This window comes from Vespula vulgaris, chromosome 2, assembly GCF_905475345.1.
Source record: "Vespula vulgaris chromosome 2, iyVesVulg1.1, whole genome shotgun sequence".
Classification (NCBI taxonomy): Eukaryota; Metazoa; Arthropoda; class Insecta; order Hymenoptera; family Vespidae; genus Vespula; species Vespula vulgaris.
The window spans coordinates 6,435,743-6,463,494 of NC_066587.1; the positions used below are offsets into that span (position 1 = coordinate 6,435,743).

Here is a 27,752-nt window from a genome sequence, read left to right on the forward strand (position 1 = left end):
ATTCATTAATGTTTCTATTTATTTTGTGTGATTTATCTTGTGGATAAAATATAAACAAACAATATTTTTCATTGAATGTAGTAATTTATATTTTACATTTTTTATTAGTAAATTCTTTCTCTTTGGCTATGAAATACAATTAAATCAGAATTATTCAAAATATCTTAAGAACTTAATTGTGTCAAGTATAAATTTCTACTACGTACAATACAAAATATACTATATAATCGTTATTACTTGTATTGGCAATATGAAATGCTTCCTACTGAATGTGAAGGAATTGCAAAACTCAGTCTTTTGGCCATTATTTTAGACTAGGCGTGAGGTTCTTTTGGAGTATTTTGTAATTATTTTATTACTATGCCTGTGACACAATTTTTCATTTGCTTAAAAAGAGTGTTAAACCAATCTTAGCATATACACTCTACTTAAGTTAATGCATTCACCACCACTTTAAGATTTAACTGTACTTCGTACATTTTCAACTTCAAATAACATTACTTACTTATATTGTTGGACAAACACCCGCAATGACTCTTCCATAAGCTCGTTCTGGACCCAAATGAATGGGATTCATATTAATGTATACATTATTTATGCAACCAACGTATTGAGATTGTGACGTGCTGCCACGTAATCTTCTACCCAACATAGGATGTCCACCAATGAATATCGGATGCTTCGACAAAACTGCTGCTACGTTTTTGCCACCAATTCCTATTGGAGCGGCCTTGTGATCGACGGACAAAAGTACAGCATTTTTCTGTTTTACAGCTGTTGCAAGAATAACAGAAGATGAGTATTTGGGCAACGAATAAATAAATAGTATATCAGATATATAAGATATATTACCTCGAACATTGTGCCAATTACCATCGCATAAAGAATTAGATTTGGATGGTTCAAATGAGGTTTCTATAGAACCCTTAGTCGTTTTAACAAGAAATTTAACAGTACCATTAATCATTTCCAAAACTAGATAGTCTCGTTTACCATGAACCGATAGTAAATGTCCAGAAGTTGTACGTGGTTTGATATCCATTTGAATATCCATAGTACGTCCAACGGTAAATCGATCCACTGAAAAGATTTTTCGTTATTTTTAATGAATGAAATATGTACGTATGTATATACGGTTACATGTATATATCACTTACTTGCTTTGAACAGATTGCTACCGTTTCCTGGGAAGAAGAACAGTCCTGGTTCTATTCGCTTCGAACATGGTATTACACCTAATTTCATTGTAGGTTCACCAACAGGTTGACCATTCATCATAAAATTGCTTAAACATCCACTAAACATAGTACTTAAACCCTAACAAAAGTAACAGTATTTTATATAGTTCTATCATATCATGATATATGAGTATAATTAGAAGTTGATTTAATACAAAAATAAGCAAAAAGTTTGTATGATCATTCTTAATTATTTTGGTGTGTTGAAGCTACGTCTGTAATAATATTCGCTTATTATGAAATACTCGGTATATATGTGTGCGTATGTGTGTATAAAAGTAATATATAATATCATTGAAAATATTGTAAACTCTTACTATTCTTGACTGTGTCACGCTATACAATTCTGGTAGTACACCTCCTACAAAAAATGGTGGATTAACATTGATAGTTTCAGTATGTCCTTGAGAAGAGCCAACTATTGGTGCTTCATTATCTACAGAAAGTTGTCCGAGTTGTTTATCTCTCTTAAAAGCAACGTAATGCCATTGATTGTCATTTATTTGTTTATCACTTATAAGTACAGCTGGTCCACTTCCACAGTCAAACTTGTGATGAATCTTGAGGAATAAGATATTATTTTTATATATTTTTATAGTTTATATATTTGATGGTTTAATAGTTATACGCAATTCTTCTTACCCTTCCGTCTAGAATATATAAGGCAATTACATCTTGTTTACTTAAATCTGAGGCAAAGAAAATAATTCCACTATCAGACATTGTTTTAATGTTAATTTGGAAATCATAATAGTCTCTATATCTTCCATTTAAAGATCTGTATTCCAATCGACTATTGTTTGTAGTACCTGGATATAATAATAATAGAAAATTTTATTAGAATCCATAGAAATAATGTTTTCAAGGATATTAATGTTTATGTACCGAATCTCCATTCATTTTCAAGATCAGGATCAGTAGCTGGATAATAAGGTAAATGACATTGGTCTACAGTTTGAGGTAGAGTTGGTTTTGGAGTAGATGTTGTAATTGTTTCAGTTGTTATTTCGATGTGATGACCGCGTCCTTCCAAAGTAGGTTCTTCATCTTCATCTTCCTTTTCTAATTCAATGTCTACCACATCTGGAAGTAAATAGCAAACATTCATTATTTCTAATAAATATACATTTGATTTATATAATTACTAACTAATTTGTGTCGTGCCCTCAGTAGTGTCATCAGGATTTTCTGTAGGAAGCAGTGGTATCCAACCATTCATTTCTGGCTCGTCGACTGGAGCAATGGCTATAAAAAAGAACGTTTATTTAATAATCTATTGTTTTGCAATCACAGATAAAAAATTGTTAAACAGATTAAGCATACGTGATTGTTCACCGCCTTTACACTTTCCCAAAAATGCATGAAGTTTTTCTGTCGTGTTAGCAAAATTAATAATAATTCCGTTCAATGTAGCATCGCCGATACAACCGACAAACGGTGTTCTTGCATTGTTTTGAGATGCTTGGAGCGATATTGGTATACCGCCAATGTAAAGATTCCCATAAAGAATATGTAGTGACGGGGGTGGTGAATCGGTGCTGTAATTCTTAATATCATCAATATCAAGTCTCAAAGATGATTCATTATGTGTCGCTGTAACAACATGCCACTCATTATCATTGAATTTTATTTCATTTGGATCAGTCCTCAATTCTTCGCCTTGACTTTTAAATATTAATACACCATCAACCAATGCCATGTAACTTGTAGATGTTTGGTCTGGATTAGTGACATAAAATATAAGACCATCATTCGCCAATGTTTTGAATTTCAAATTAATCTGAAGGAAGTTGGACGCCGAAACATTATTCCACTTCACATATCCTGGCATATTATCTTCAAAAGATACCAGACTTGCGAACTAAAATAAAAAATTTCTTGATACGTCTCAATCAAATGGTTAAAGTAAAATAAATTTCGAAAAAATATATAATATACCCTAACTGGACAACCAGGCATAACTCCAAAAGCTTGTATATTGCTGCTAAGATCAACTGAAGTATCAAGAATAACAACATCATCGATACATCCTTCGAAACCATCATTCGTAACTGGTTTATAAGGATGCTTGGCATTAGGTGGATATCCTCCGAAATAAATGTAATCCAAGGATAGAAGAGTTTTAGTATTGCCCTTAGCTTCATCTCGTGCAACCATCGTACCATCGATTTTAAGAACACCAATCTTTTCGAACCTCAATGCTTCTAAACTGTGCCAGTTACCATCATTAAATTTATCAAATGATTTCAAAGATATTTCACCGTCATCAAGATCGTACTGATATAGTACCTATAAATGATCAAAAGGACATATTTATTTTTATATTTTCTAAATAAAATATTTAGACTTATATAATAATATTATATAAATTTAAAGTGTAAACAAGTATTTATAATCATACCTGACCATCTCTCATCTCTAAAGATAAAAATTGTTTACCCTTGCCCATTAGATATATTAAGCCATCATCCGCGAATGTTTTGAAATTTAATTTTATACTGAATTTTCTACTATCAGGTGATATCTGAGAATTTCGTTTACTTAAAATCGCATATCCATGTTTGTCAAATCTATATCCTGTACTTGGTTGGAAATTTATCAATTTGTCCCTTTCCATAGCATCTTCTCTATTATTTTCACCATCTACAAAGTTCCAGAAAGAAACAGGTATATCGCCGATTACTAACTCTTCCATTTCGCCCTCGAAAGAGGATGCTGTAACTGCGTCTTGAATATTAAAAGAAGAAGGATATCCTCCTACAAATAGTTTTGAATGTTCTTGATCGACATTAAATATAGAATAAGCGCCTGGTAATACTTTTTCTGTTTCATATTCCTTATCTCTGCCCTCGCCAATATCCTCACGTACTATTAACTTGACATTTTTTCCAGTCCTATTTCAATGATTTATTTGATTATTGACAACAATCTATTTATTTATTTATTATTCATTTCATATTCATTTAATTAAAAATTTACTCACCTATCAATAATTATCTGACGCCAAATATTATCAGACACAAATTTATTACTAATGACCTTTGTTGGTCCAGAACCAAGATCTAATATAAGTACTGGATATCCACTTTCTATCAGAAGTGCCATAAAATCATGCTGTAACCAAATAATGAATAATTAAAACTAATTCCAATATAGCAAATGTATAACTTTAAAATTAATGATATTACTTACAGTTTTTGCACGTGGTAATTTCATCTTTTCTTCATTTCCAAGATAAAAAAGAAAGCCATTGGTTTTATTCGTACGGAAATATAATGAAATTTTGCTAGATGTTGCTAATAAGGGTAAGCTTTCTGGATTTTTCAATTCCAAAGTAGTATTTCGATAGAAAGTTAAACCTGTTTTAAACCTGTCTGCTAATTCTCTAGCATTTGCGATTTTGTTCTTTAGCGCGTCAATTTTATTTTGAAGATCATTTCCTGTTCCTTCCATTGCTTTTTGATTCTTACTCAAATCATTTAGAAAATTGTTAATATTAGGAACAATTTTATTTACAACATCCAATTGTTTCTTAGCCTGAGATATATCTCGTATCGATTCGGATGTATCTTTCGTAAGTTGTTTAGTTTTTTTGAGATCATTTGGTATATTGTCAATTGTACCATTTATACTTTGAATAGCATTTGTTATATTGTATACCATTTTAATAACTTCATCAACTGCATTGTGAGCTACTGACGAAGATTGTGATGGAATATTTGAAAGTATTCTAAAAATTAAAATCACCTTTGATATAAAGACATACTTAGATTTATCTATATATAGGATGTTGCATAATTCACGATATATTACTATGTTTTTAACGATATGTCTTCTACGAAGAAAATCTGTTAATTGATAGAGAAAAACTATCTCTTACTTATCAATATAATCCAATAATTCTTTATTATTTTCGTTTTGAGAATCTGTAGATGTTTCCTTGGTCTGTGCAATCTGAAGATTTCCTTCGGATTTGCCTTCAGTTTTCTCAAATACTATTTCTGCAGAGGCAAGCAAATTTGCAGATTGATCACGAGAATTTCTTATTTTTTCTTCTATTCTCGAAGACTATTATAGTAAAAAATATTATATTATAATTAAATTACAATAATTGATTATAAATCATAGTAAAGGAAAATAAAAATAATGAATGTATTGGTAACTTACTGATGCTGTTGCATTATTAGCAGCATACACAGCATCAAGAGCAGCATAGTTGGCAACTTGGATAGCCATTTCAATATCCCTATATGCAGAAACAGCACGTACAGCATTTGTATTGCGTGTATCTGTTAAGAGATTGTCTAATTCTAAAGAATGGCTGTAAAGAGATTCAGCATGATCATGTGCCCTATGTAAAGAATCTCCTAAATTATTAAGCATTTGGTCATTTTGCAAAATGGTATCATTTAAACGCATTACCACTTGTTGCAATGTATTAGATTCTGTGGAAATATAAATTCTCTCATGAATAGATATTCTATTAACAATGTAGTATTTTACAAATATTAATAAAATTAAAGTGAAATGAATCTTACCTAAAATATTTATATTCGTATTTGTTTCGTCTAACAGGCGACTTGCATTTCTATTAAGTTGCTCACCAGCTTTCAGATCTTCTTCAGCCTCTAACGTAATATTTTTTACAATATCAAAATTTCCAGATTCTGCAGCTATTCTATTATCTTCATTAAGATCTTCAACGTCAGCTGCTAACGCTTCAGCTTTTCCTGTGATTTCCAGTAAATCATCCATTTTTGTACTAATATTTTGTATTTTGTCATGTAAATTTGATGCCATTGAAGTCAGATTATTCACTGGAGAATTATATTGTAGCATTTCTGATACGAGAATATTTGCTTGATCAGCTTGATCGATTGCTTTATCACGGAAATTAACAAAAGACACCTCTTTGATTTTTTGCAGAATTTCTTCTGCCTTTCTTACAGTGTTTTCAATTTTACCACCTGGTCTAAGCTCTATATTGGAAGCTAATGATTGTACTTCAGATACTATAAAATTAACTAAAACTATTTCACGAATTACATCTTCTTCTAAAACATTCATATCATTAAGCGTATTGTAAGCACCGTGTTTCCATTTGATGCTATCTTCAGCAGCATAATCAATGTGACGTTTTTGACTCGACACTTCTTGTCCAAGACGCGATAAGTTTTGTTGTAGTGGTACGAAATTAACTCTCTTTGGATCGAGTAACATAACTTCTGAATGGAAGTCATTTACTGTATCGTTAATAAATTTTAGACGCTGATTCGTAAAATAACTTTCAGCTACCATCTGCAAAAATTATATAATTTAAATCGAAGAGAATATAATAACGAAAAATTATTTATAACAAATATATATGAACATATAAAATAGTATGTATATAGAAAATAATAATTTTCAAATATAAAACTTACATTGTATTCTTCAAAGACTGGATTTAGAAGACCTGAGAGTATATCAGTAACATCAAGTAGATCACCAGTACAAGAATCACATGCAAAGCAACCTTGTCCTGGGATTAAAACATGACGATATGGACAATGATCACACTTTTCACCAATAACACCAGGAAGACATGTACACTGTCCAGTAGTTGTGTTACAAGATGCACCAACAGAATATCCAGTATTACAACCACATGCTGAAATTATGAGAAAAATTAAAAAATCAATGTATTATTCTTAACAATATCTCTTGTAGAAATGTATAATTATAAGATATATATATATATATATGTTTTATTATTTATTTTATTTATACTTACATGTACAACCATCTGGACCAAAATTCCAATAACCAGGAGTGCACTGATCACATTTCCGTCCAGTAACACCAGGTTTACATTGGCACTGGCCAGTTTTTTCATCACATTGTTTACTATGTGAAGCAATATTACAATCGCAAGGCTTACAACCTTTGCAAGAATCAAATCCATAATGATTTTCTTCGCAACGATCACATTGTTCGCCAACAACGTTTTCTTGACAATAGCATTGTCCATTATGGCTATCGCAATGTTCCATTCCACATTTTTTACATGAACAACTCTGACAATCTTTCCTTTCCACTGCATCACCAAAATATCCAGGTGCACAATAATTGCAAGCTTGTCCATATGTATTGTTCAAACAATGAAGGCATTCTCCAGTAATAGAATCGCAAGAATCAACTTGATTGGTATCAATATTACCAGAACATTCACAAGGTTTACAAAAATCACCATAAACTTCTGGATTTCCATAATATCCGGCAATACAAGTTTCGCATCGTGCGCCATAATAACCAGGAAGGCAATTGCAGCTAATTTTGTTGCCTTCTTCATTTACTTCACAATCAGATGCAAAATTATTTGATGCTGTAGGAAGTGGACAAGCACAAATTAAACAATCTGAAGGAGTACCAATAGTTGCATTTCCATAATAGCCTTGCTGGCAAAATTCACAATGATCGCCTTTAGTACCATTTTTACAATTCTGTAAAAAATAACATATTATTTATTTATAATTTTTTTTATATATATAACTTTTTTTAAATTTATTATAATTTGGCAATAAATATTTCTTCACATGAAAAATATACTGAAAAGATTCTAAAGGAAAAACAGGAAAACATACATGGCACACGCCGGTATTCACGTCGCAAGTATCTGCATGACCATTACATTGACACCGTACGCAATATCCTCCATAAGGACCTGATTGTACTCTATAATATCCTGGAGCACATTCTTCACAAGATAATCCTTGATAATTTGGTGGGCATTGACATTGCTCCACACTACTGGCTGGAATACTATACTGAGCTGAGTATTGTTCTGTTGTAATATCAATGGTAACATAAGACAACCTAAAAAGATATATAAATATCAAATATTAATTAAATAAAAAAAATATATATATAGAATAATTTATAAATATTGATACTTACGATGCAATGATGCTAGGGTTCCAATATGTTGCTCGAATATATATACCTTGAAGATTTTCAAGAACTACCATAATCTGTTCTCTAGTAACACTTAAACGATTTAGCGTAAAAAAGTTGGCTTCTATGAGTTCAACAGATCCAACAAAATTTGTAAAAGAAGGTGGTTGTTCATCACCATAGAAAAAAAGAACTGTATCTGCTCCTTGAAGAATCACGTCAGCCGCGCTTACTGCTTTTCCAAAGGGTCCAGTATTATAGCTTACAGTGTAATTTAAAAACCCGCCGTATGAAGTCAATTTTTTGCCAAGATAACTGGCAGGAGCTGCAAAGTACACAACATTTTCAAATGTGTCATTAGTTGTTAAACCAATGACTATAGAAGTTGAATTAATTTCTTGAGGTATTGTTGTTAAAAATGTTAAATTTCCAGTCTTTTCATTTTGTACAACAAGCTCCCAGTTGTTCATATCCAGAATATGAGTTCTGTAGAGATTTGCAGAAGCACAACGTGTTGTCTTTCCGAAACAAAAGCATTTTGTGCAGCCTTCTTCATTGCTTGCTTGAATATTAAAGGTTCCTTCTTTACAAACATCACAAGCAGAACCTTGTATATTTTCTTTACAGAAACATTCAGCTGTATACTGATCGCAAATATCCAATGTTGTTCCTCGCACATCACAGTCACATTTTTCGCAGTGAGGAAATTGTGAATATCCAGGTATGCATTTATCGCATTGTCTTCCAACAACATTTTCTTTACAGCTACAGTTGCCATTAAATAAATCACATTGCATATTACCATCTATGACACCAAGAAAAGAACAATTACATTCTTCACATCCAATTATGGGATCAAACCCATAGGTGCCTGGTTCACATTGATCACAACGTTCACCTGTGACTCTTGTAGGACAAATACATTCACCTAAAAACATGAAAATTTGTATATTATAATATTATAATATAAATTAAACATAAATTATAATTAATGTCGTAATCATTCAAATAATATAAGAGGATAATTTAAAACAGTTAATTTTATTAATTGTGAATAATACTTACCAGTCTCAGGTTCACAAAGTACTGTACTAGGACAAGCACAAGGTTTGCAATTTGGAAATCCATAATATCCTGTTTTACAAATTTCACACCTTCTACCAATAATATGAGGTTTACAGGGACACTGTCCTCCAAACTTTTCACATTCAAAACTAGTTGTACCATAAATGTCACAATTACAAGGTAAAGCGTGATTGTTGTAATTAGCAGTCAATGAAAAAATGGAATCTCTACAAAATCCTTCTTCTGTTATATTTATATAGAAATGATTATTACCACATTTTTTAAGGAATTCCTTAGTCTGATCAAATTGTATTTTTGTCAGGATTTTACTATTATATTGGTCTGCAGGTACAACCAAAATATAATCCAACCAAATACCATTTCCACTGCTTTCTTTAAATGTGATCACAAAATTTTCAATTAACTGAAATCGAGTATTGCCATCTACTTGTTGCACAATGCTACGACAACCACTGTTGCTAGGACAATGAGGTACAGAAACTTTTGCTTCATAAAACTTTCCATTTTGTACTAGTACATCTAACTCGAACTCTGGATGATCTGGTTGATAATATTGTACAATGAAAACATATTCTCCAGGTTCAGGAACTTTTGCATGAATGTCTACCATTGCATCTTTATCATTTAAATAAATTAGTTTAGTGGCATTATCAAAAATACCAGATGGCCGATTACCCACTTCAAGAACTGCGTTATTGGATTCAAATTCAATCTTTTTAGAATCAGCTGCACCAGGGAAAAACCCTTGTACACATTTACCATTCTTTCGAACACAAATAGATCTTGGTTTTATATAATCTAAAGACCAGCGATGATATGGAATAGCAACAATCGAATGAATCGCAATATTTGAAGTAGGTTCTCCAGTTAAGACTATGCTTACATAATTTGACTGAAAGTTCATAACAGCCACTCTATCATATGTATCAGTTACTACTTGCCGACAGATACTTGTATATTTACAAGGATAAAGCGTAACTTTGCCTTTGCCGACGGTGTTTGCTTCGATCAACAATACAGAAGTCTCACTGTCTTCCATAGAGGTAACATACGTTATGATAAGCACATGTGGGCCTGGTTTAGATATTCTCAATTCAAAGTGAATTTCTTCTTGACTGTCGTTTATAAGTGGCATTTCATCTACATCAATCTCTTTAAGAGTATCCTTATTTGAAAAATATTCTGTTAAAGGTATCCTTATGTTGTTCTCATTGAGAAAACCTCCTGCGCCGCGGACAGAATCAAAATTCATCAAATTGGGATATCCATAATGACGGCAGAGCTCTTTGTAACCAACTTTACAAGGTATGTTAACATCTTGTGTTAAAATAGTTGCTTCATAATATTCCGAAGGTAATAGAACGAAATAGTCTAGGAAAAGACTTTTTTTATTAGCAATACTAATAGTCCAATGTCCAGGATTCATCACCATAGGTGAAGGGTGGTTATCATGAATCCCTGCAACTGTAACGAACGATGGTTTCGTCGTAGGTTTAAATTGGACTTTGAATTGCTGTTCCACTTCGACAGGACTATCTGGTGTAATTTTAATAGTTCCAAGAATCGGTTCATTGTTAGGGTTTACATATCGTATAACCATACGATATAAAGAAGATTTATGTATATAAACATTTTGGATAATTTCATCTTGTAGAGCAGAAAATACAGCATATCCTTTCCAACTATAACCTGGGAAATACTGTTCTAAGAAACCATATCGTACTTGACTGTTACTAGAAGTTCTACCATCTTCTACTTCATATTGGAATTGATGAAGAGTAGGAAAATAATGTGCTTTTAAAGGTTCTTTACATGTCAAACCCGTTACACGAGGCTGACATTGACATTGTCCAGTTTGTTTGTCACAAATGGAACTAACTGATCCACCAATATCACAGTTGCAATCTATAAATTAGCATTTACAATATTAACGTCTACTTAAATAAAAAATATATTGATTGAACTTAAATGATCATTATAATTTACCTGAACAACCAAATAAATTATTCTCTTGAAGATTATAAGTTCCATCAATGCATCGAGTGCAACTTCTATCAGTCACTCCAGGTTTACAAATACACTGTCCAGTTTTCACATCACATTCTCCAATACTCCCAATAACACCCGGAATGTTACATTGGCATTCTAAAAAAAAATATTTAGATCATATAACTATTAAATATTAGATACAATGGAATTAAAGACTTGAATTACCTTCACATCCTTCTGTATTATGTGCTTGTAAATTCCAATATAAAGGTTTACATTTGTTACAAATTCTTCCTTCCACACGTTCCTTACATTGGCAAAGTTCCCCTGCTGGTAAACTACCACATCCTTGGAAAGTTTCAACAATACCTGCTGGATCACAATTACATCCTTCACAAGTTGGAAAATTATAAAAGCCCTCTTTACACTGATTACATCTTGATCCATCAAAGTTTTCTCTACACTGACATTTGCCTTCTATATCACATGATACACCAATTGCTCCATGGCTATCACAGTTACAAGCTACAATATGAAATTTAATAAAATCCTTTATATAAATAAGTACATATCCATTTTTATCAAAGATATCACAAACAGAAATTTCTATAAATTTAATTCATACCTATACATTCTGGATACATATAATATCCTGGACTACATTGATCACATGTCTTTCCTGCAAAGTTGGCAAGACATGAACATTTTCCTATGCTGTCACAACTAATGGAAGAAGAACCAATCAAACTGCAGTTGCATGGTCTACAGTTTGGATATCCATAATATCCATTGATACATTGATCGCACCTACTACCACCATAACCTTCTTTGCATAAGCATACACCATCATTCTTATCGCAGATTCCTTGTTTTGTACCTCTTGCATCACAGTTACAATCTGAATAATATAAATAATATTTATATTGGTTTGTTAAAAGCACCATATTTGTTTAAACATTTGTTTCATTAATTTACATACATGTACACAAAGGATAATTGAAATAACCATCTTCACAGATACTACAAGTTCTTCCTCCATAATTATTTTTACAGGTACAATTTCCAGAAACAACATCACAGACATTGTTCAGGGAGCCAAGTGGATTGCATTCACAAGCTATAAATTTATATTACTTTTACAATATTTTTTCTTAACACGTTTGTTACCAATATTATATATATATATATATATATATATATATATATATATATATATATATGGTATATCGAATATATATATATATATGGTATATCGATTTTTATTGAATATCACATATTTATGATAGTAACCAATGTAGAAAATAAAAGTCTATGGTTTCGAATATTTTTGGTAATAAATGTGCTAAGATTTTTAATATATTCATAAATATATATTTTCTAGAATAAAATAATTTAGATATATTTTATTAGATATACTTACGTAAACATTCAGGGAAACTATAATAGCTTTCTGCACAGAGATCACAGTAATGACCAGCATAATTTGTTTTACAAGGACACGGACCATCCTTTGCTTCGCAATGATATCCATTAGTTCCTTGTAAATGACATTCGCATGGGCGACAATTAGGATATCCAAAATATCCATGATTACAAGTATCACAATCAGGTGGAGTAAACTCCTTCCGACATTCACATTTACCGGTAGCATCAGCACAATTACCAGTTGAATAAAAGAAATCACAGTTGCAAGCTACAGCAAAATTTAATTATTATAATATACTTCAAGTTCCTTTAAAATATAAAATTAACTTACGTTGGCATACATCAGTAGCATTGAAAGGTTTATTTTGTGGTCTATAAAATCTCGGTTTACATTGATTACAGTTGATACCTTCCGTATTGTCCCTACAATTTTGACATACTCCACCACCTTCATAGTTTCCATGTATATCCAAAGACAAATGCTTTTCATCAATTGTCGAATTATAAATGCACTTATCCGAGTGACCGAAGCAATTACAAGCTAAAATATAAATTATAGCCAATATATAAGTATATATTTAATTTAATCAATGATACATACGCTCGCACGTAAATTTCTTAAAAGACGTAGATTGTTGCCATTTCTTCTGTTCAAAACCTTGGCAACATGCTGCACATTGAGGTCCACAAGTATTGTGCTGACATCTACAGACAAGCTTGTTTGGTACGCTAGGATCTTGGATATCGCAGGTATCCGCATGACCATTACACATACATCTACCCCCGATACTGATGTCTTTGATGGAATAAAAATACTAAAATGTACATAAAATGAAAAATATCATGCAAGTGTATATGTATATATATTGCTCATAGTAATAAGACAATAATAATAATAATAATCAGGTAAAGACAAAATTTGATCTATGTTAATAAGTATCTTCAATCTGAAGAAAGTACAAAAAAGGATTCTTACTCGTCTCGTCACAGTAGGATCCTGACGAACGACCGACATAAGATGTCCCAATAAGTTCTTTGTTCTGAGAAAACGAAACCGCACGTTGGTTGCCCTTGTCCATTCTTGCAAAATTGTTGAATTGAAATAATGCTTTGCCGATGGACGATTATTTAAAATAGAAATTGGTATTTCACCACCCTCCAGGGGTACTATCTTTGAATATTCAGTCGTACAAATCACACTATCATCTCTCGTGATAGGTTTATGACTGTCGACACCAAAATATGTCAAACAATCACTATCGGAATCCGCAAAATATTGCCAAGGTGACCATGTTTTTTCATAATCCGTTGATTTTTCAAGTACCCATAACTCGGGTCTTGGTGAATTTCCCATACGCACATAAACATACGCTACGTGAAATTCCTAATAACGGAACAGTAATAATACATTTGTAATATATATGTTCTTTTCATATATATATATATACATATATAAATGCAAACATATATGCGTACATCTTTATTAATTATAATTAAAAACAAAAAAAAAGAAAGATGCTCCGGTGAGTGCATATAAAAGAATGTTAACTTTTCTTTAACTACGAAGTTATTCCTTGTATCGTATAAAATCATGACAATGGCATTAATAAAGATAACGACAAGAAGAATCATTGATAAGCTACCATTGACCCTACATTATGATCTCCTCTCGTACTTCTATTTCTCGCGATAGAATATAATCAAAATGTGAGAGAATAACGACAAATCCTTCCGACAATAAAAAGTTTTTCGTAATAAAAAAGAAGAAGCACACTATCTTTAAACGGTAAATATATAATACGTTAATTTAATAAACGATAAATAATATATAATTAAAATATTGGCGAATATATCCTACGTGTTAAATACGTGTGCCACTTGACAATATTCGTATTACAATTAAAAAACTCACTATTTTTTCTTTTACTGCGGAAATAACACGAAGATAATTATTTCCGGCCTACAGGAAAACGCCTACAACATGATAAAACTTTTTGTTATAGATAAAATACAGTTGCACAGTAAATTTGTATCGTTTTCTTGTTAAGCCATCATCCTCAAGCATACTTTCCCGCAAGATTTTTTTTTATGATTATTAACTTATTAAATATATATAAATCAAAAAAGGAATGAAAATGTGAACGTACAACATTCATACTTATTTTTTCTTTTGTATTTTATTTCTTTTTTTTTTTTGGTTCTTTATGATATTTTGATAACTTACTTGACCCAAATTAATTGTTAAGTTCACTTCGTTGTACTTCATGCCTCTAGAAAGTGGCGGTGATTGCCACCAAGTTTCCATACCATCGACGGCATATTCGGGAGGGTGCTTTTTTTCAGGACTATCTGGATCGCAAACATCGCAAACCTAAATAAAATATATTATATAACAGAATGTGTTATATTTGCAATATATGATTAATTATCCAAATATTTGTTTTCTTATCAAAATTTAATCGAATATAAATATAAAACGAGCTATGAGAAGATAAAATGAGAATTTTTGTGAAATTTATGGTGGGCCATTGATATTCTATGAAATTATTTGGATTCAAAGGAATGAAACTTTAAAGTGTATCGAGAGGTCATCCTTATCTCTTTTTTATCAGCCCTCTTACTTTGACTTAAAGTAAGCGTTTTATTTCGTCCGCTTACAAAATGGTCTTGCGATAACCATGCCATGAATATCTTCCTTATTGAAAGTATAAAAAAAAACATTCCAGATAAATATCGCGTAATATTTAATATTTATAATATTTCGTTACTTAAAATATATCTTCGGGAAAAATCGTTCTTAAGTTCTAAATAAAAAAAATATCGCTAACGTTATTCGTATTATCATTTAAATTATTTTATAATATAAATAGATATAGACTGACTCGTTAATTATCACAGAGATATATCTATTTCATAAAAACAATTTATAATAGATCGTTCGTATATATGATATCCGTATCGATTAATATGTGAACAAAATTGTTTAATGAATGAAAAAAGTACTTTTTTTTTCATTCACACGTTTCTCGCGCGTGATAAATACTGATCTTTTTCTCTTATCACTTTACCAAGAAGTAATAGGAATGAAACATGAACATTATTTCGTTTCGAATAATAATCCTTTATACAAATATTGTTACTCATTATCGACGTTATTTATACGATCGTTTTTTTTTGGGGGATGAATAATCATAAAAAATAAGGAAGTAGTTAAGCAAGCAAGCTATAGTCTCTTAGAACCGATAAACTCTTGGACTCGAAGAATCAACGTAGATAAAATTAAGTTCAACAGCATGAAATAGATTTCTGCTAATAACTATATAAAAGAAGGAACTTGTGTAAAAAAATTTATTTATATTTAGTAATGGATTCATTTAAATAAACTGGTAATTTTACGAAATTAAACAATTAAAAAATAACTCGAAACGAAATTTATAGTTCTAACTATATATATATATATTTACACATACATATTAATTAATTACAATTTATTAGATAAATATTTGATGAAAAATCTTCCGTCTTTTAGCCTTCTATTTTTTATTCTGTTGTTACATTACTTGCGCTTACCTGTCCTTGAATCAAGTTGATATCTTCATCTTGATCAGCATTCGCGCCAACGAGTTTACAATATAGTTCTGGTCCAGGAGTATCGACACCGCACGTGGCGGAGGCGATGATGTCTTTGCCTTCGGCAAGATTGAAATACGGTGGCGTTAAACTCTCGGCTCTTGAATTTTTTACCAGTAAACCGATTAGAAGATGTATTATGAGAAACCACCCTGACATCGTGACAGAAACGATAAACGATCCACCACTGCCGGTTCGTCCGTGGACGACCGACACCGAGATCTTCGCTTTTCTCAACGATTCTGTTCAAAAGTAGAGCTATAAGGGGCCTTTTCTTTCCTCGCTCTACCCACACTCCACTCCCTTCCGTTCTCCTTTTTGCTCTCTCTCTCTCAAGCACGTACCGAAAATTGTGTGAAAGAAAGAGAAAGAGGAACCAACGCGAAGCGTCATGAACGATAATATAAGATGTTCGAGCGGCTTCTCGATGCAGACTGTCAAGCGCAAGGGTCATCGAGAAGCAACGACTCGAAGGAGGGTGGGGGTGGCTCTTTCGAAGAATGGTCCACACATGCTGGAACCACATGGTATCCTTCGTACACGTGTGTATATATCTTCTTATGTTATAGCCATTAAACTGCATAGAGCATATACTATATCAACATCAACCATTGTCTTCCTTCGTTCGTTCTTCTTTAACTAAGTTCAACCTAGTTTAAATTTTAATCATAAATTATGACATAAAAATGTTTTTTCACAATAAAATGTAGAAATTAGAATACACATACACACACAGGCACACGCACATGCACACACATACACAATATATATATATAACGCACAATACATACACACATACATACAACATAGATCGATATAGATCGAACGATCGATTTCTAATCATTTTTATCAAATTTTTTTTGAATATTCGGCTATTAGTTAATTTGGATTTTAAATTCGATGGAATTTTTGTGATAACGCTGAAATCCGATTACACGGATATCATAAGTCAATATATTTTACTACGTTTATTTTATTTATCATTGTAAATATTCAATACTTCGTTATTCTAACGTTAATTATATAAAGTCACTCAATGGAAACGACTATTTAATTTTGTTATACTATATGATCGATATAATTTAAATGCGCGCAATTCCAAATATTCAATTTTTAAATATATAAATTGTTATTTTTATATTTCCCACCAAAGAAACCTTGTTATGACTATTTATTATAAAAAATTAATTTTACATTTAAACTTACTTGCTTATATTTTCAAGATGTTTATTTGATATTACTCAGATATACAGAATACTGAGGTATATACAATAATATTGTTCTTTTTAATCCTGTTTTATATTATAATATCTATAATACAAGGAAGAGAACATAATACTAGAACTTAAAAAAACAGATACGATGAAATTTCCTAATAGTAAAAAATCAGCAGAATCCATCCATATAGTAAACACTCTTGCTGAAATTGCAAATATTGAGATTTTAGTACAAATTAATAATTATTTTCAAATTCACTATTACTCTGGTTGCACAAAAACTTACTGGAATTTGTTAAAGCTGATATAAACCATGTAAGAGGAGAAACAGAGGCTGCATTTTTAGCTTTGACAATTGCCAATAATTGCATTATTTTACTTGACACAGATATTGGTGTGCACATAGGCTAAAAAGTGATATTTTGATGAATGTTTATATAGAAATAAATTCATAGATATTGTATAATCATACTAACCATTGCAAATGTAAGAACAGTTCTGGGTATAATCTCTAATAGAAAACAAATGCTTGTTATAACATAAATAATTGTGATCAATAAACTCCATATATTAGTTTGTTTCGAATATATCAATACCAAAAATATTAAGATATATTCTTGTATTAGTATAATTGGATATTCCAAATATGATAATAAGGAATAACCATTAACATAATTATAACTTGCGGTGACTGTATAACTGCAATATTAAATATAAGTATACATTCATATATATAAATACGTAGATGTGTTATTAAAATAAAATCTTTTTATTTTATTCTTACATACAACAGGATATAAAGTAAGATCGAATGTTACCTTGTAATTTCTAATAATAATCCTAAAATAGATATTTGTTTAGCAGACTTTAAAGAAATTAAATTAAAGATTTGTGGAACTTTTAATATAAAGCACATAGCTATGGTGAAAATGCTTAAAAGATCCGCGAATTGTTCAAGATTTATTTCCATTTTGTTATTTTTTAGAGGCTGTAACAAATTAAATTTTTTAATTTAATTAAAAAATTAATACTATTTACATAATTTAAAAAATAATTCAATTATTGTAATATTATAATGACTAATAAATACTTCATAAAATATTTATTAGTATTTATTAAAAATTATGATTATTAGTATTAATATTAAAATAAAACTAAAAATGATAAAAATTATCTACATTATGGAATTATTTATGATAATAATTATTATCTATTAACTTACTGTGTTAAAGAGCTATGTAGTTTGATATATTAATCATTTCATTCTTTAATTATTAATACATCAAAAAAAATTAATATCCTACACTCAATTATACCTAACTTTTAATAGGAAACCTACAATATGTCATATTTAGAGCTATTTTTGGCACTGTTGTATTGGCACCCAAAAATATATTCACTTTGATTTTAGAATAAAAATATGTAACTAAGAAAAATCTATATCGCAGCGTAATAATAAAATTACATCATGTACAGTCTTTCTATCAAATTTGGATACATAATAATGTCATAAATAGCTATGACAGAATTTTTGTCAGACATCTTGACTACATAGTACACGCACATAAAATGATTTAAATCAATTTATTAACATAAGTAACGCGGCAAGTACTACAATAGTCATCAACGGCTAACGATAACTAATATTTCGTTACATAGACTAAATAAAAATATAATTTAATGTAAAGAACATATTTTTATGTTTTCTTTTTTTCAAATTAATGATGAAAAATATTAAACGAAAATAATAATTTCTACCAAATTAACTCAATGGATAATATATTAAATGAGTCATTAATTCTAACTAAAAAAAAAAAGCTTCGGGAGATCATTGTCTTGTGAAACCAGATATTCGATACGTAACAAAAATTGGTCTACACCTATGAGTGAAATGACCAATCAATTTGATAGAAAAAGTCATCAAGAAATTTGATTGGATGTTGGAAATCTACTCATAAATATAAACTTTTCAAATCGTTTTCTGATTTTATTATATCTTTTACGATCAAAAGAGTCTTATTATGCTTTTTATTACATACCAGTTATATTATTCATATTTAATAAAATGGCCATATAGTTTAAAATAATAGTCGAATACGAGATGTTGAAATATACACTATAGACATATTCTCCCTTCTAAGAAATTCATCTTTATTCACCGAATGTACTCGAATGGAATCGCTTACTTTGGATTATACTTGACACACGGAATGTAGGAACAGAACTGACATGGAGTAAGATGAAATGTGTAGTCCTCGCGGTTGTCTTTTAAATATTGATTTGTCTCGCGAATGGAGATCGTGTGGCAATCATAAGTGTTATTTTAATATGCAGCTTGGACAAGAGGAATGTTATAAATATGAATGGGCTATAAACAACGAAACATAAGTACGTAAATGTATATTTTCTAGCGAAACGTCAAAGGTGATCTACTATCTGCGATGCAAACATTAACCCTGCCGGGATGTGAAACTTATTGTAGTACGGCATGCCTTTTGATCAAGACATTTAAAATATTTGGAATAATACTTTATTATAACATGAGATGTGAACGTTAGAGTATTTTGATCTTTCAAATGTTATTTCTTTATCTCTTTAATCTTTATAAGAATCCATATTTTTCACTTACATTCTATAATACAAAGCACATAATTTGGAATTTGTAAGTCATGTTTAAACATTGTTATTAACACGATATTGCGTAATGTAATAATCGTGCTATCAGTATTATGTTCTTTTGTATATATTCATTACAATAATCATATATAGAATTATATATTTTTTCATATTTTGTAATATCAATTATGTTCGATTACATTAAATAAATCTTAATAAAAATTATAAATATGAAGTAACGTAATTAAGTTATAAATGTTTTTGTAATAATTTATTACATTTGCATAAATTATTTTATTATCCTATTTTAGATACAAATACTCTACTTTACAAGCTTTATGGCTTATAGATCTTGTATCAAAATGGACCATATAATGAGTACAATTGGGTATGCAGATATGAAGATGATAAGGTATTCGTGTATTGTTTACAGTTGCTATTTTCAGGTAAGCAAATAGATCATGATAATTTGTTTTTTACTATAATTTTGTTTGATTTTATTTTAGAAAAAATGATTAATTATGTTATAGGGGGTTACTTGGGACTTCCAGAAATTTTGGCTATTATAAAATTTATAGCAAACATTTGAATATATTTTGAAATGGATTCCCCACCGTCATGTTCACTCAGTGCTACCGGACCTTTGAGTGATCTTGGTAGCAGTGGACTAGGGGGTTCCATTTCTAGTGATTCTGTACGTGCTCATCTTGCTATCGAGGTATAATTTTTCATGATTTAATAAAATTTTAAAGAAATTGAATTCTTATAATTAGAGATATTTTTACCTGTAACTATTTTTAGATGCAAGAAAGTGATATAGAAAGCAAATCTTTATCGCAAGATTCCTTTGATTATTCAGATGGTATGTGTGGAGAAAATTTTAATACATTAAAGAAGGGGCCAGGTTGGAATGATGCTGATGGTAAATTGGAGGTTGAAGTTGTCGATGTTGCTATTAAACCACCACCAGAATTTCAGGATAGTCCTTCACCAGCTGATTCTGAATCCTTTTCTGCACCTATTCTTAATTATGAACAATTGTTGCAACACAAGGTTCCACAATGTATAGATGAATTTGCAAATAATTTTGTACAGTCCATTATTGAAGAAGCATTGGTTATATCTTGTAGAATATCATGGCCAGAAGGAAGAATAGTAACTGCATCACATCCTGTTCCTGTGGTAACACATAACATACATAATCCTAAACGCATATGGGCAACAGATTTCTTAACACCTTCTTCATGTCAAGGAACTACAACCATTACAATCACTCCATATAATACCTTGAATCGTCCAAATTCACGATGTTCTTTAGCTTCTTCACGTTTGTCTAGTTCCCATAATTCTATAAATACTACAGGATTAAGTCATAAAGCTGATGACAGCAGTTTTATAACTTCTGCTATGTCTCATGATGTTTTAACAACAAGTGAAATCAGTGATATGTATAATGTGCCCTTTGATTCCGATATTTACACTGTACCGATAGATGTGATTAGGCCATTGCATGATCTTAAGACACCACAAAGGCCTAAACGTCATAGACATCATCGTAAGAGAAGAAGAAATGTATCTGCCAGTTCACAAAGTGAATTAGAAACACACATTCAACAAGCCAGACATTATTGTGGAAAATCTCGTGCTATAACACATGTTATTAAGTCACAAAGACTGTTGGCTGAAATGTGTTGCAACGAAGCTGGGAATGGAAAACGTCATAGTGTTCCAGGTACCTCTGGTCGTCATGGGTCTAGAATATCAAATGGACATACACATAATATTGGAGAACCAATCCATATGACATTACATGAAGTTCGGCAATATTTACAAACATTGTATTCAAGCTCCAGTGATTCTAGTGAAAATAAAATTAAGCGTGATAAAGCTCCCATAGGTCATACGCCTATACATCTTGCAATGCCAAAAGGTGTTACTGTAAATAACAATAATAGATATAGTAATACACATACTGATTCTTCAACTGACACACCAATTTCTAATAAGAGTAGTAATGGACTGATTCATAATAATAATAATAATAATAATAACAATATTAATAATAACAGTAATATTAAGAAGCACAAAAAGAATTCATTTGTCAGTATTAAACATAAGAAGGTAAGAGAAGAACCACATAAAGAGAAGGGTGATTCTGAAAGAGATAAAATAAAAAAGAGTCAACGAAACTTTTCATTAAATTTAAAACAAACACTTTGCAATATCTTTAGATTCAGACGCTTGGGTTCACCTGATCATTTTGTAGAAAAAAGAAATAGTATTGTGCAGGGTGAAATAGTCGAAGAAGAGGAAGGAGTTGATTCTGACCAACATGCTAACAATAATAATACTACGTCGGAAGTAGATACATCTGCACAAAAAATGCCTTTTTTTAAACGTGCATTACCACCTCTGCCAAAAACTAATGGTCAAGTAGGAGTAGAACAAGCAGAAGATGCGCTTACAGCTATGGTATCCAAATCAGAATCTCCAAATTCCATACAACATATGCCAACTTCTGCTCCTCGGTCTGAAGAAGAAACAGTAGAAGATACAAGTATGGATTTTGCTGCTAGTATTGAAAAAGTAAAAGATGTAAGTTAATACGCATGTATATAAAGTATATTTAACTTCAAATAAGGAAAGATGTAATTTATATTATATTTTCCATAATATTTTTTTTTTAATAGTATGGCTGGTATTGGGGACCTATATCAGGTGAAGCTGCAGAAAAAATATTATCTAATGAACCAGATGGATCTTTCATTGTTAGAGACAGCAGTGATGATCACTACATCTTTTCTTTATCATTTAGACTTAACAGTTGTGTGCGACATGTTAGGATAGAACATGATCAAGGTAATAAAAAGTTATTTTTCATTCGAACTAGCTTCAATAGCTTGCTCACATAGTTTTACCGTTTCAGGTAATTTTAGTTTTGGAAGTTGCACAAAGTTCAAATCCCATACAATCGTCGATTTCATTGAAAATGCAGTAGAGCACTCAAGAAGTGGGCGTTATCTTTTCTTTCTCCATCGACGACCAGTCTTGGGTCCAATGCGAGTGCAACTTTTACATCCAGTATCCAGATTCAAACAAGTTCAAAGTTTACAGCATACATGTAGATTTGTCATCTTAAAGATGGTACGCAGGGATCTCATCCCCACGTTGCCTTTACCTCGTCGCCTCATCGATTATCTTAGCACGCCTCATTACTACAGTGAACAATTGGCTGAACAAGACGAACGAGCAGAGTCTCCTGTTAGTTCTTCAACTGGTGAATTGGAGAAGATCTGTTTCACACCACAAGGCCTATCGTGAGGTACAAATATGTAATCTTACTTTTCATCTTGGTGTGTATATGCCAAATGTTTAGTGCTAACAAAGAGACTTAAGACAATGTTATCTTGTGCAAGAAACATAAGTATTATAAATTAGGAGTTGCCGGTAAGGGTAATTGAAGTATGCTTCATCATTTACATCTGTGATTATTGTTTTTACAATTTTGGTGTATGACTTTATAAGTGGATATTGTGATTAAGGAATGTTCATGTATACTGCATATTGACCTTCAATTTTCTAATATCGAAACAATTTTCATTTATATTGAAAATTAGTAAATGTTCTCTGTATGAATTTATAGAAAATAATTTATACAATTATTTATGATTAAAAATAATAGAGGAAAATTACAGAGTACTATAGAAAGACTACATATAGCCGATAAGACACGAAAGATGCGATGTGATCAGCATCAATCTTTTAAAAAGTAATTTTGATCTCAAATTGGCAACAATATTAGTACATTAAATGTACGTAATTGGGCTGTCAGATGATTGTTAAATTTATTATAATTTATCTATGATAGTGCTCATTTTTCATTTTGATTAGCAACTTGCTTACAAAATTAATATGGCCGATTTCGTATGATGATTTATACTTAAGTTCCTTTTTTTCATCTAAGTTATCTAAATAACATTACATACGATATAATAAGTGCACAATATTTATTTATAATAACAGATGATGATTTGATGGTAACTCCTCCTTTTGTGCCATATTTCAATTCTATCTTCCAATCTAAAAGATTTTAATTTAGAGTAATAGAATTTCAATTCAATGGCTAAGCAACATACTTTTTGAAGTATATAAATGTATGTGAAGAGCACATTTAATAGACAAACATGAAATATATTTCTTTTTTTGATTATTTTATTTTAAAATAGTCATCTGTATACAGTTGATTACAGAATTCCGATTACGATACATGTACAAGCTATTATATAACATTTTAGATCAATACTATGTTATAAGGTTTCTTGGGATATGTTATACCATGAAGTTAACTGAAAGAAATGAAAAAAAAATTAATTTATGCTTCAGACTTTTCAAAAGATATTCAAGATTTATAAACGAAATAACTTAATGAGAAAAATTCAATAAAAAACAAATAATAGATTTCAAGATACTGTAGTCATCAAAGATAATTCAAAATTTAACAAGTGAACATAGTTTTATTAAAGCTTGGACATAACAGTAAATTAATTCTAAAAAAATTAGTGATTGGTGCTATATAAAATTAAACAGTTTTTATTTCTTATATTAAATAGTTTAATTAACATACCCACAGTTATTAAATGTTTTTTATGCTTAATGGAAGTTGACAAAAAACAATGTGATATCTTTGATTAATTTTTACTAAGTTATACCACTAAAATCATAAATTTTATGCACAAGTATTCCTTACAATTCAAATTGGTAATACTTATTTTTAAATATCTCTTTTTCTTTTTTTAATTTATTTTGTTAAATTAAATATTTATTAAATAAATCTATATTAAATAATCACTGATTATTGATTGAAATCAATAAAATCATTGATGATTTGCAAAAGTAAGGAATATAATTAATTGAATAATTAATTATAAACTTTTTACAACTTATAATATTTTTCAATGTCATATTTATTTCAGAAAAGGCAAACTCTGTAAATCAAACTTTCCTCTTGTTATGTAATAACATAAGTTGTGATTGTTATAAACCCCTTGAAAAGGAAAAAATTTTTATTCCTTGATGTTACATAGAATTTACACAGAAATATGAGTAGTATAATAGATTTTTCAAAAAAAAGTTTTTATACAAAATGTACACTTGATGTTGAAAAATATGCTAAATCATGCGTTGTTATTTTGTTGCATCTGTTTAGTATGATAATGTAATATCATACTATACATTTATTTAATTTATTCACTTCTATAAGATCTATATAATTAAATTTATCATAATGAAATCGCGAATTACATGTCCAGATTTGTAATCAAAGAGCAGCAAGGCTATACATATATATTGCTCAGAATTTTGTTGGCATCTCATGAACTTTAGAGTAGCACATCGATTTTATACCCAATATTCGTGTGGTAGATTTTCCAATATGATCCATATTATAAGATTATCTGAAAGGTCTAATTCTAACAAATATGAGAAGCATGTACGTATAGTTAATGGTTACAGGCACCTGAGTACCTCAGCCATGAAGGGAGGTATATAGAATGAAATTAGTAACATTTTATAGTGACTGTAATTGACATTAATATATGTTGCACATATTTGTTCTTGTACGAAACTTAGTGTTACTAAACAGTGTAATTATTTTATTTAATAGTACTTGTTTATTATTCATAACGACATAATATGTAGCATTCTATGCCAAGCAGTAATTTTTTGTGTTTTATTTCTTTTTATGTTGTACATACATATAAATATTTATAGTTGCAATATATCAAAGTAGAAAATGCAGATATTAATTTACAACTGTATTGTATAGATTATTTATAAAATTTATAAAGCACAAAATGTAGTAATTGATATAAATAAATTTCCTTTAAATGCAGAAGAATCGTATATTATAAATCTTAGTTACAAATTCTTATTTATTAAATCATGTAATGAGTTTCACTGTTTCTTACTGCATATTTGTTATTTACTCATTTTATTGAGTATATATACTTTAAATTAATAAAAGAAAATACTTTTGCAAAAGGATATTCATTGAATCATAATTGCTTGGCACAGAATAAAATTTTATTCTTGAACAAACCAAAGTTAGTAACTGTACTCAAAGTACAACATTTTATTAATTTAATATAATACAAATACAAAAAATAATACAAGTTAATTACAAAAAGTTTTATTTTTTTATGTTTTTAAATTCACAATATATTTTTTAGCATATTTCTTGATGATCATATATGACTTCATATGGTGCATTAATTAGATTATTATATATATTGGAAATAATTAAGAATTTTTACACAAAAATAAAATATGAAACTTATTATTTATTACACAGGAAATTAAAATTTGTACTTATATATATTTTATGGTTTGTCTCTCTATAATTATAAGAATAAATTGTTCTTTAGTACACAATGTATAATAAGAATGCATACATAACATTACATATGAAGTGGAAAGCAATAATGTCTTGAGACATAATTTATATCTAAAAGAATTTATTTAATACATGCAAGGTGAGTCACTAATTACTATTGTTTGGAATATTTTTGTTATTTTGTGTATATTATTTTTAAATACAATATAAAGAGAATAAACTTTATTTACTATTAAAAGAATAAAATGCAAAAATTGTATTATGTGCTGTATTAAATATTTCGAATCAATTTGCTATTATATTATTTCTTATATTTGCTAAATATACGAATATTATGAGTAAAATACAATACATTTTTTTACACATTTAAATAATTTCAAAATTAAATATAAACAAAATAAATTCGTTCGAAACTTATATGTGTGTTTTCATCAATCTACATTGTAAGACCAAAAATGATATAAACATTCCAAATAATAATAGTGACTTGTTTAGCAGTTCATTTAATTGATAAAAATAAAAATAATGTTTTAAATGCGTGTTGTACTTTGACTAGAGAACTGATAACATTGATAATGGTCTGTTAAGTGTAATCAACAAATGCTAGTCATAAATATTGCATTTTAAGTTGGATTTCAGTATTGTTTCTTAATAAATATCTATATGCAAACATATTTATTTTCAATTATTTTGTAAACACAATCCAAAAAATATCATAGCTTGTGCAAAAGAAGTGAAATAAACTTTCAAAAATATTAGTGTTGTCATTATCTTAATAAGAATTATTTTTAACAGATAATAATTATGTCTTAAAGTTATATTGGACTATATATATAAATGTAAATGTGGGCTTCTCTAGTCTAATATATTTTGTCACCAAGTTCGATTGTTGTCAGGGTGAAATACATAATAATCAGCTTTTTAAGAATGGAGTGTTAAATTTTTTAGAAAAAAGTAATACATTAAATATAAATTATAATATATATATGAGATAATACCAAAATTGGCAATCAAGTAACTTAAGTTGCACAAATAAGTTACTATAAAATTGCTAAAACTGTAGAGTAGAATATTTATAATTATAATTTATGATATAATATGAAGAAATATTTTTTATTTTTTATATTATTGTAGTTTTATTTGTTTTTATGATTTTTATTGTTTCTGTTAAATACATAATAGGAATATTTTGAATTTGTATCCAATTCAATAAGTTTTTAAATCAAA

General features: G+C 29.7%; 3 protein-coding genes across 6 annotated transcripts; 1 reads left to right on the top strand and 2 right to left on the bottom strand.

Moving 5' to 3' along the window:
- Positions 1 to 81: 81 nt before the first annotated feature.
- On the bottom strand, positions 82 to 16,948 carry LOC127061444 (laminin subunit alpha). Its single transcript, XM_050988310.1, has 30 exons — positions 16,242 to 16,948; positions 14,896 to 15,042; positions 13,648 to 14,055; positions 13,273 to 13,486; positions 13,003 to 13,212; positions 12,667 to 12,939; positions 12,226 to 12,363; positions 11,872 to 12,144; positions 11,472 to 11,771; positions 11,244 to 11,402; positions 9,237 to 11,162; positions 8,175 to 9,099; positions 7,862 to 8,093; positions 7,012 to 7,720; positions 6,662 to 6,888; positions 5,777 to 6,536; positions 5,406 to 5,683; positions 5,119 to 5,306; positions 4,431 to 4,968; positions 4,222 to 4,352; positions 3,640 to 4,132; positions 3,177 to 3,527; positions 2,562 to 3,099; positions 2,388 to 2,483; positions 2,124 to 2,321; positions 1,881 to 2,047; positions 1,556 to 1,798; positions 1,158 to 1,317; positions 853 to 1,080; positions 82 to 774 (listed from the first exon to the last, which is right to left on the bottom strand). Exons 1-30 carry the CDS (start codon positions 16,458 to 16,460, stop codon positions 506 to 508), a joined length of 10,998 nt encoding a protein of 3,665 aa, XP_050844267.1. The 5' UTR covers positions 16,461 to 16,948; the 3' UTR covers positions 82 to 505.
- A 563-nt stretch (positions 16,949 to 17,511) lies between these two features.
- LOC127061455 (solute carrier family 66 member 3) lies at positions 17,512 to 19,705 on the bottom strand. 2 transcript variants are annotated; one of them, XM_050988336.1, is made up of 5 exons: positions 19,558 to 19,705; positions 18,337 to 18,506; positions 17,995 to 18,217; positions 17,805 to 17,925; positions 17,512 to 17,721 (listed from the first exon to the last, which is right to left on the bottom strand). In XM_050988336.1, the coding sequence occupies exons 2-5, from the start codon at positions 18,486 to 18,488 to the stop codon at positions 17,588 to 17,590; spliced, it is 630 nt and encodes a 209-aa protein (XP_050844293.1). In that variant the 5' UTR covers positions 18,489 to 18,506; positions 19,558 to 19,705; the 3' UTR covers positions 17,512 to 17,587. The 2 variants fall into 2 exon arrangements, with proteins under 2 accessions (XP_050844293.1, XP_050844292.1); XM_050988335.1 differs by lacking the exon at positions 19,558 to 19,705 and adding an exon at positions 18,741 to 19,371.
- A 34-nt stretch (positions 19,706 to 19,739) lies between these two features.
- Positions 19,740 to 27,199, top strand: LOC127061447 (putative uncharacterized protein DDB_G0277255). Of its 3 annotated transcripts, none has more exons than XM_050988324.1 (6): positions 19,740 to 19,906; positions 20,446 to 20,580; positions 20,665 to 20,852; positions 20,936 to 22,729; positions 22,825 to 22,993; positions 23,047 to 23,283. In XM_050988324.1, exons 3-6 carry the CDS (start codon positions 20,736 to 20,738, stop codon positions 23,130 to 23,132), a joined length of 2,166 nt encoding a protein of 721 aa, XP_050844281.1. In that variant the 5' UTR covers positions 19,740 to 19,906; positions 20,446 to 20,580; positions 20,665 to 20,735; the 3' UTR covers positions 23,133 to 23,283. The 3 variants fall into 3 exon arrangements, with proteins under 3 accessions (XP_050844281.1, XP_050844279.1, XP_050844280.1); XM_050988322.1 differs by having other exon boundaries at positions 19,741 to 19,906; positions 23,061 to 27,199; XM_050988323.1 differs by lacking the exon at positions 19,740 to 19,906 and adding an exon at positions 19,937 to 20,180 and having other exon boundaries at positions 23,061 to 27,199.
- The last annotated feature ends 553 nt before the right edge of the window (positions 27,200 to 27,752 follow it).

What these genes read in the sequence shown, in the direction of transcription:
- LOC127061444 (XM_050988310.1), bottom strand. Translation starts at nt 16,460, where the DNA reads ATGTCAGGGTGGTTTCTCATAATACATCTTCTAATCGGTTTACTGGTA. An exon ending in AACCCTAGCATCATTGCATC is followed by an intron (nt 8,094 to 8,174) that starts GTAAGTATCAAT and finishes ATATCTTTTTAG; the next exon opens with GTTGTCTTATGTTACCATTG. An exon ending in TACGAATATAAATATTTTAG is followed by an intron (nt 5,684 to 5,776) that starts GTAAGATTCATT and finishes ATATTTCCACAG; the next exon opens with AATCTAATACATTGCAACAA.
- LOC127061455 (XM_050988336.1), bottom strand. Translation starts at nt 18,488, where the DNA reads ATGGAAATAAATCTTGAACAATTCGCGGATCTTTTAAGCATTTTCACC. An exon ending in CTGTTCTTACATTTGCAATG is followed by an intron (nt 17,926 to 17,994) that starts GTTAGTATGATT and finishes ATCACTTTTTAG; the next exon opens with CCTATGTGCACACCAATATC. An exon ending in ATCAGCTTTAACAAATTCCA is followed by an intron (nt 17,722 to 17,804) that starts GTAAGTTTTTGT and finishes TTGCAATTTCAG; the next exon opens with CAAGAGTGTTTACTATATGG.
- LOC127061447 (XM_050988322.1), top strand. Translation starts at nt 20,736, where the DNA reads ATGGATTCCCCACCGTCATGTTCACTCAGTGCTACCGGACCTTTGAGT. An exon ending in GTGCTCATCTTGCTATCGAG is followed by an intron (nt 20,853 to 20,935) that starts GTATAATTTTTC and finishes AACTATTTTTAG; the next exon opens with ATGCAAGAAAGTGATATAGA. An exon ending in GTATTGAAAAAGTAAAAGAT is followed by an intron (nt 22,730 to 22,824) that starts GTAAGTTAATAC and finishes TTTTTTTAATAG; the next exon opens with TATGGCTGGTATTGGGGACC.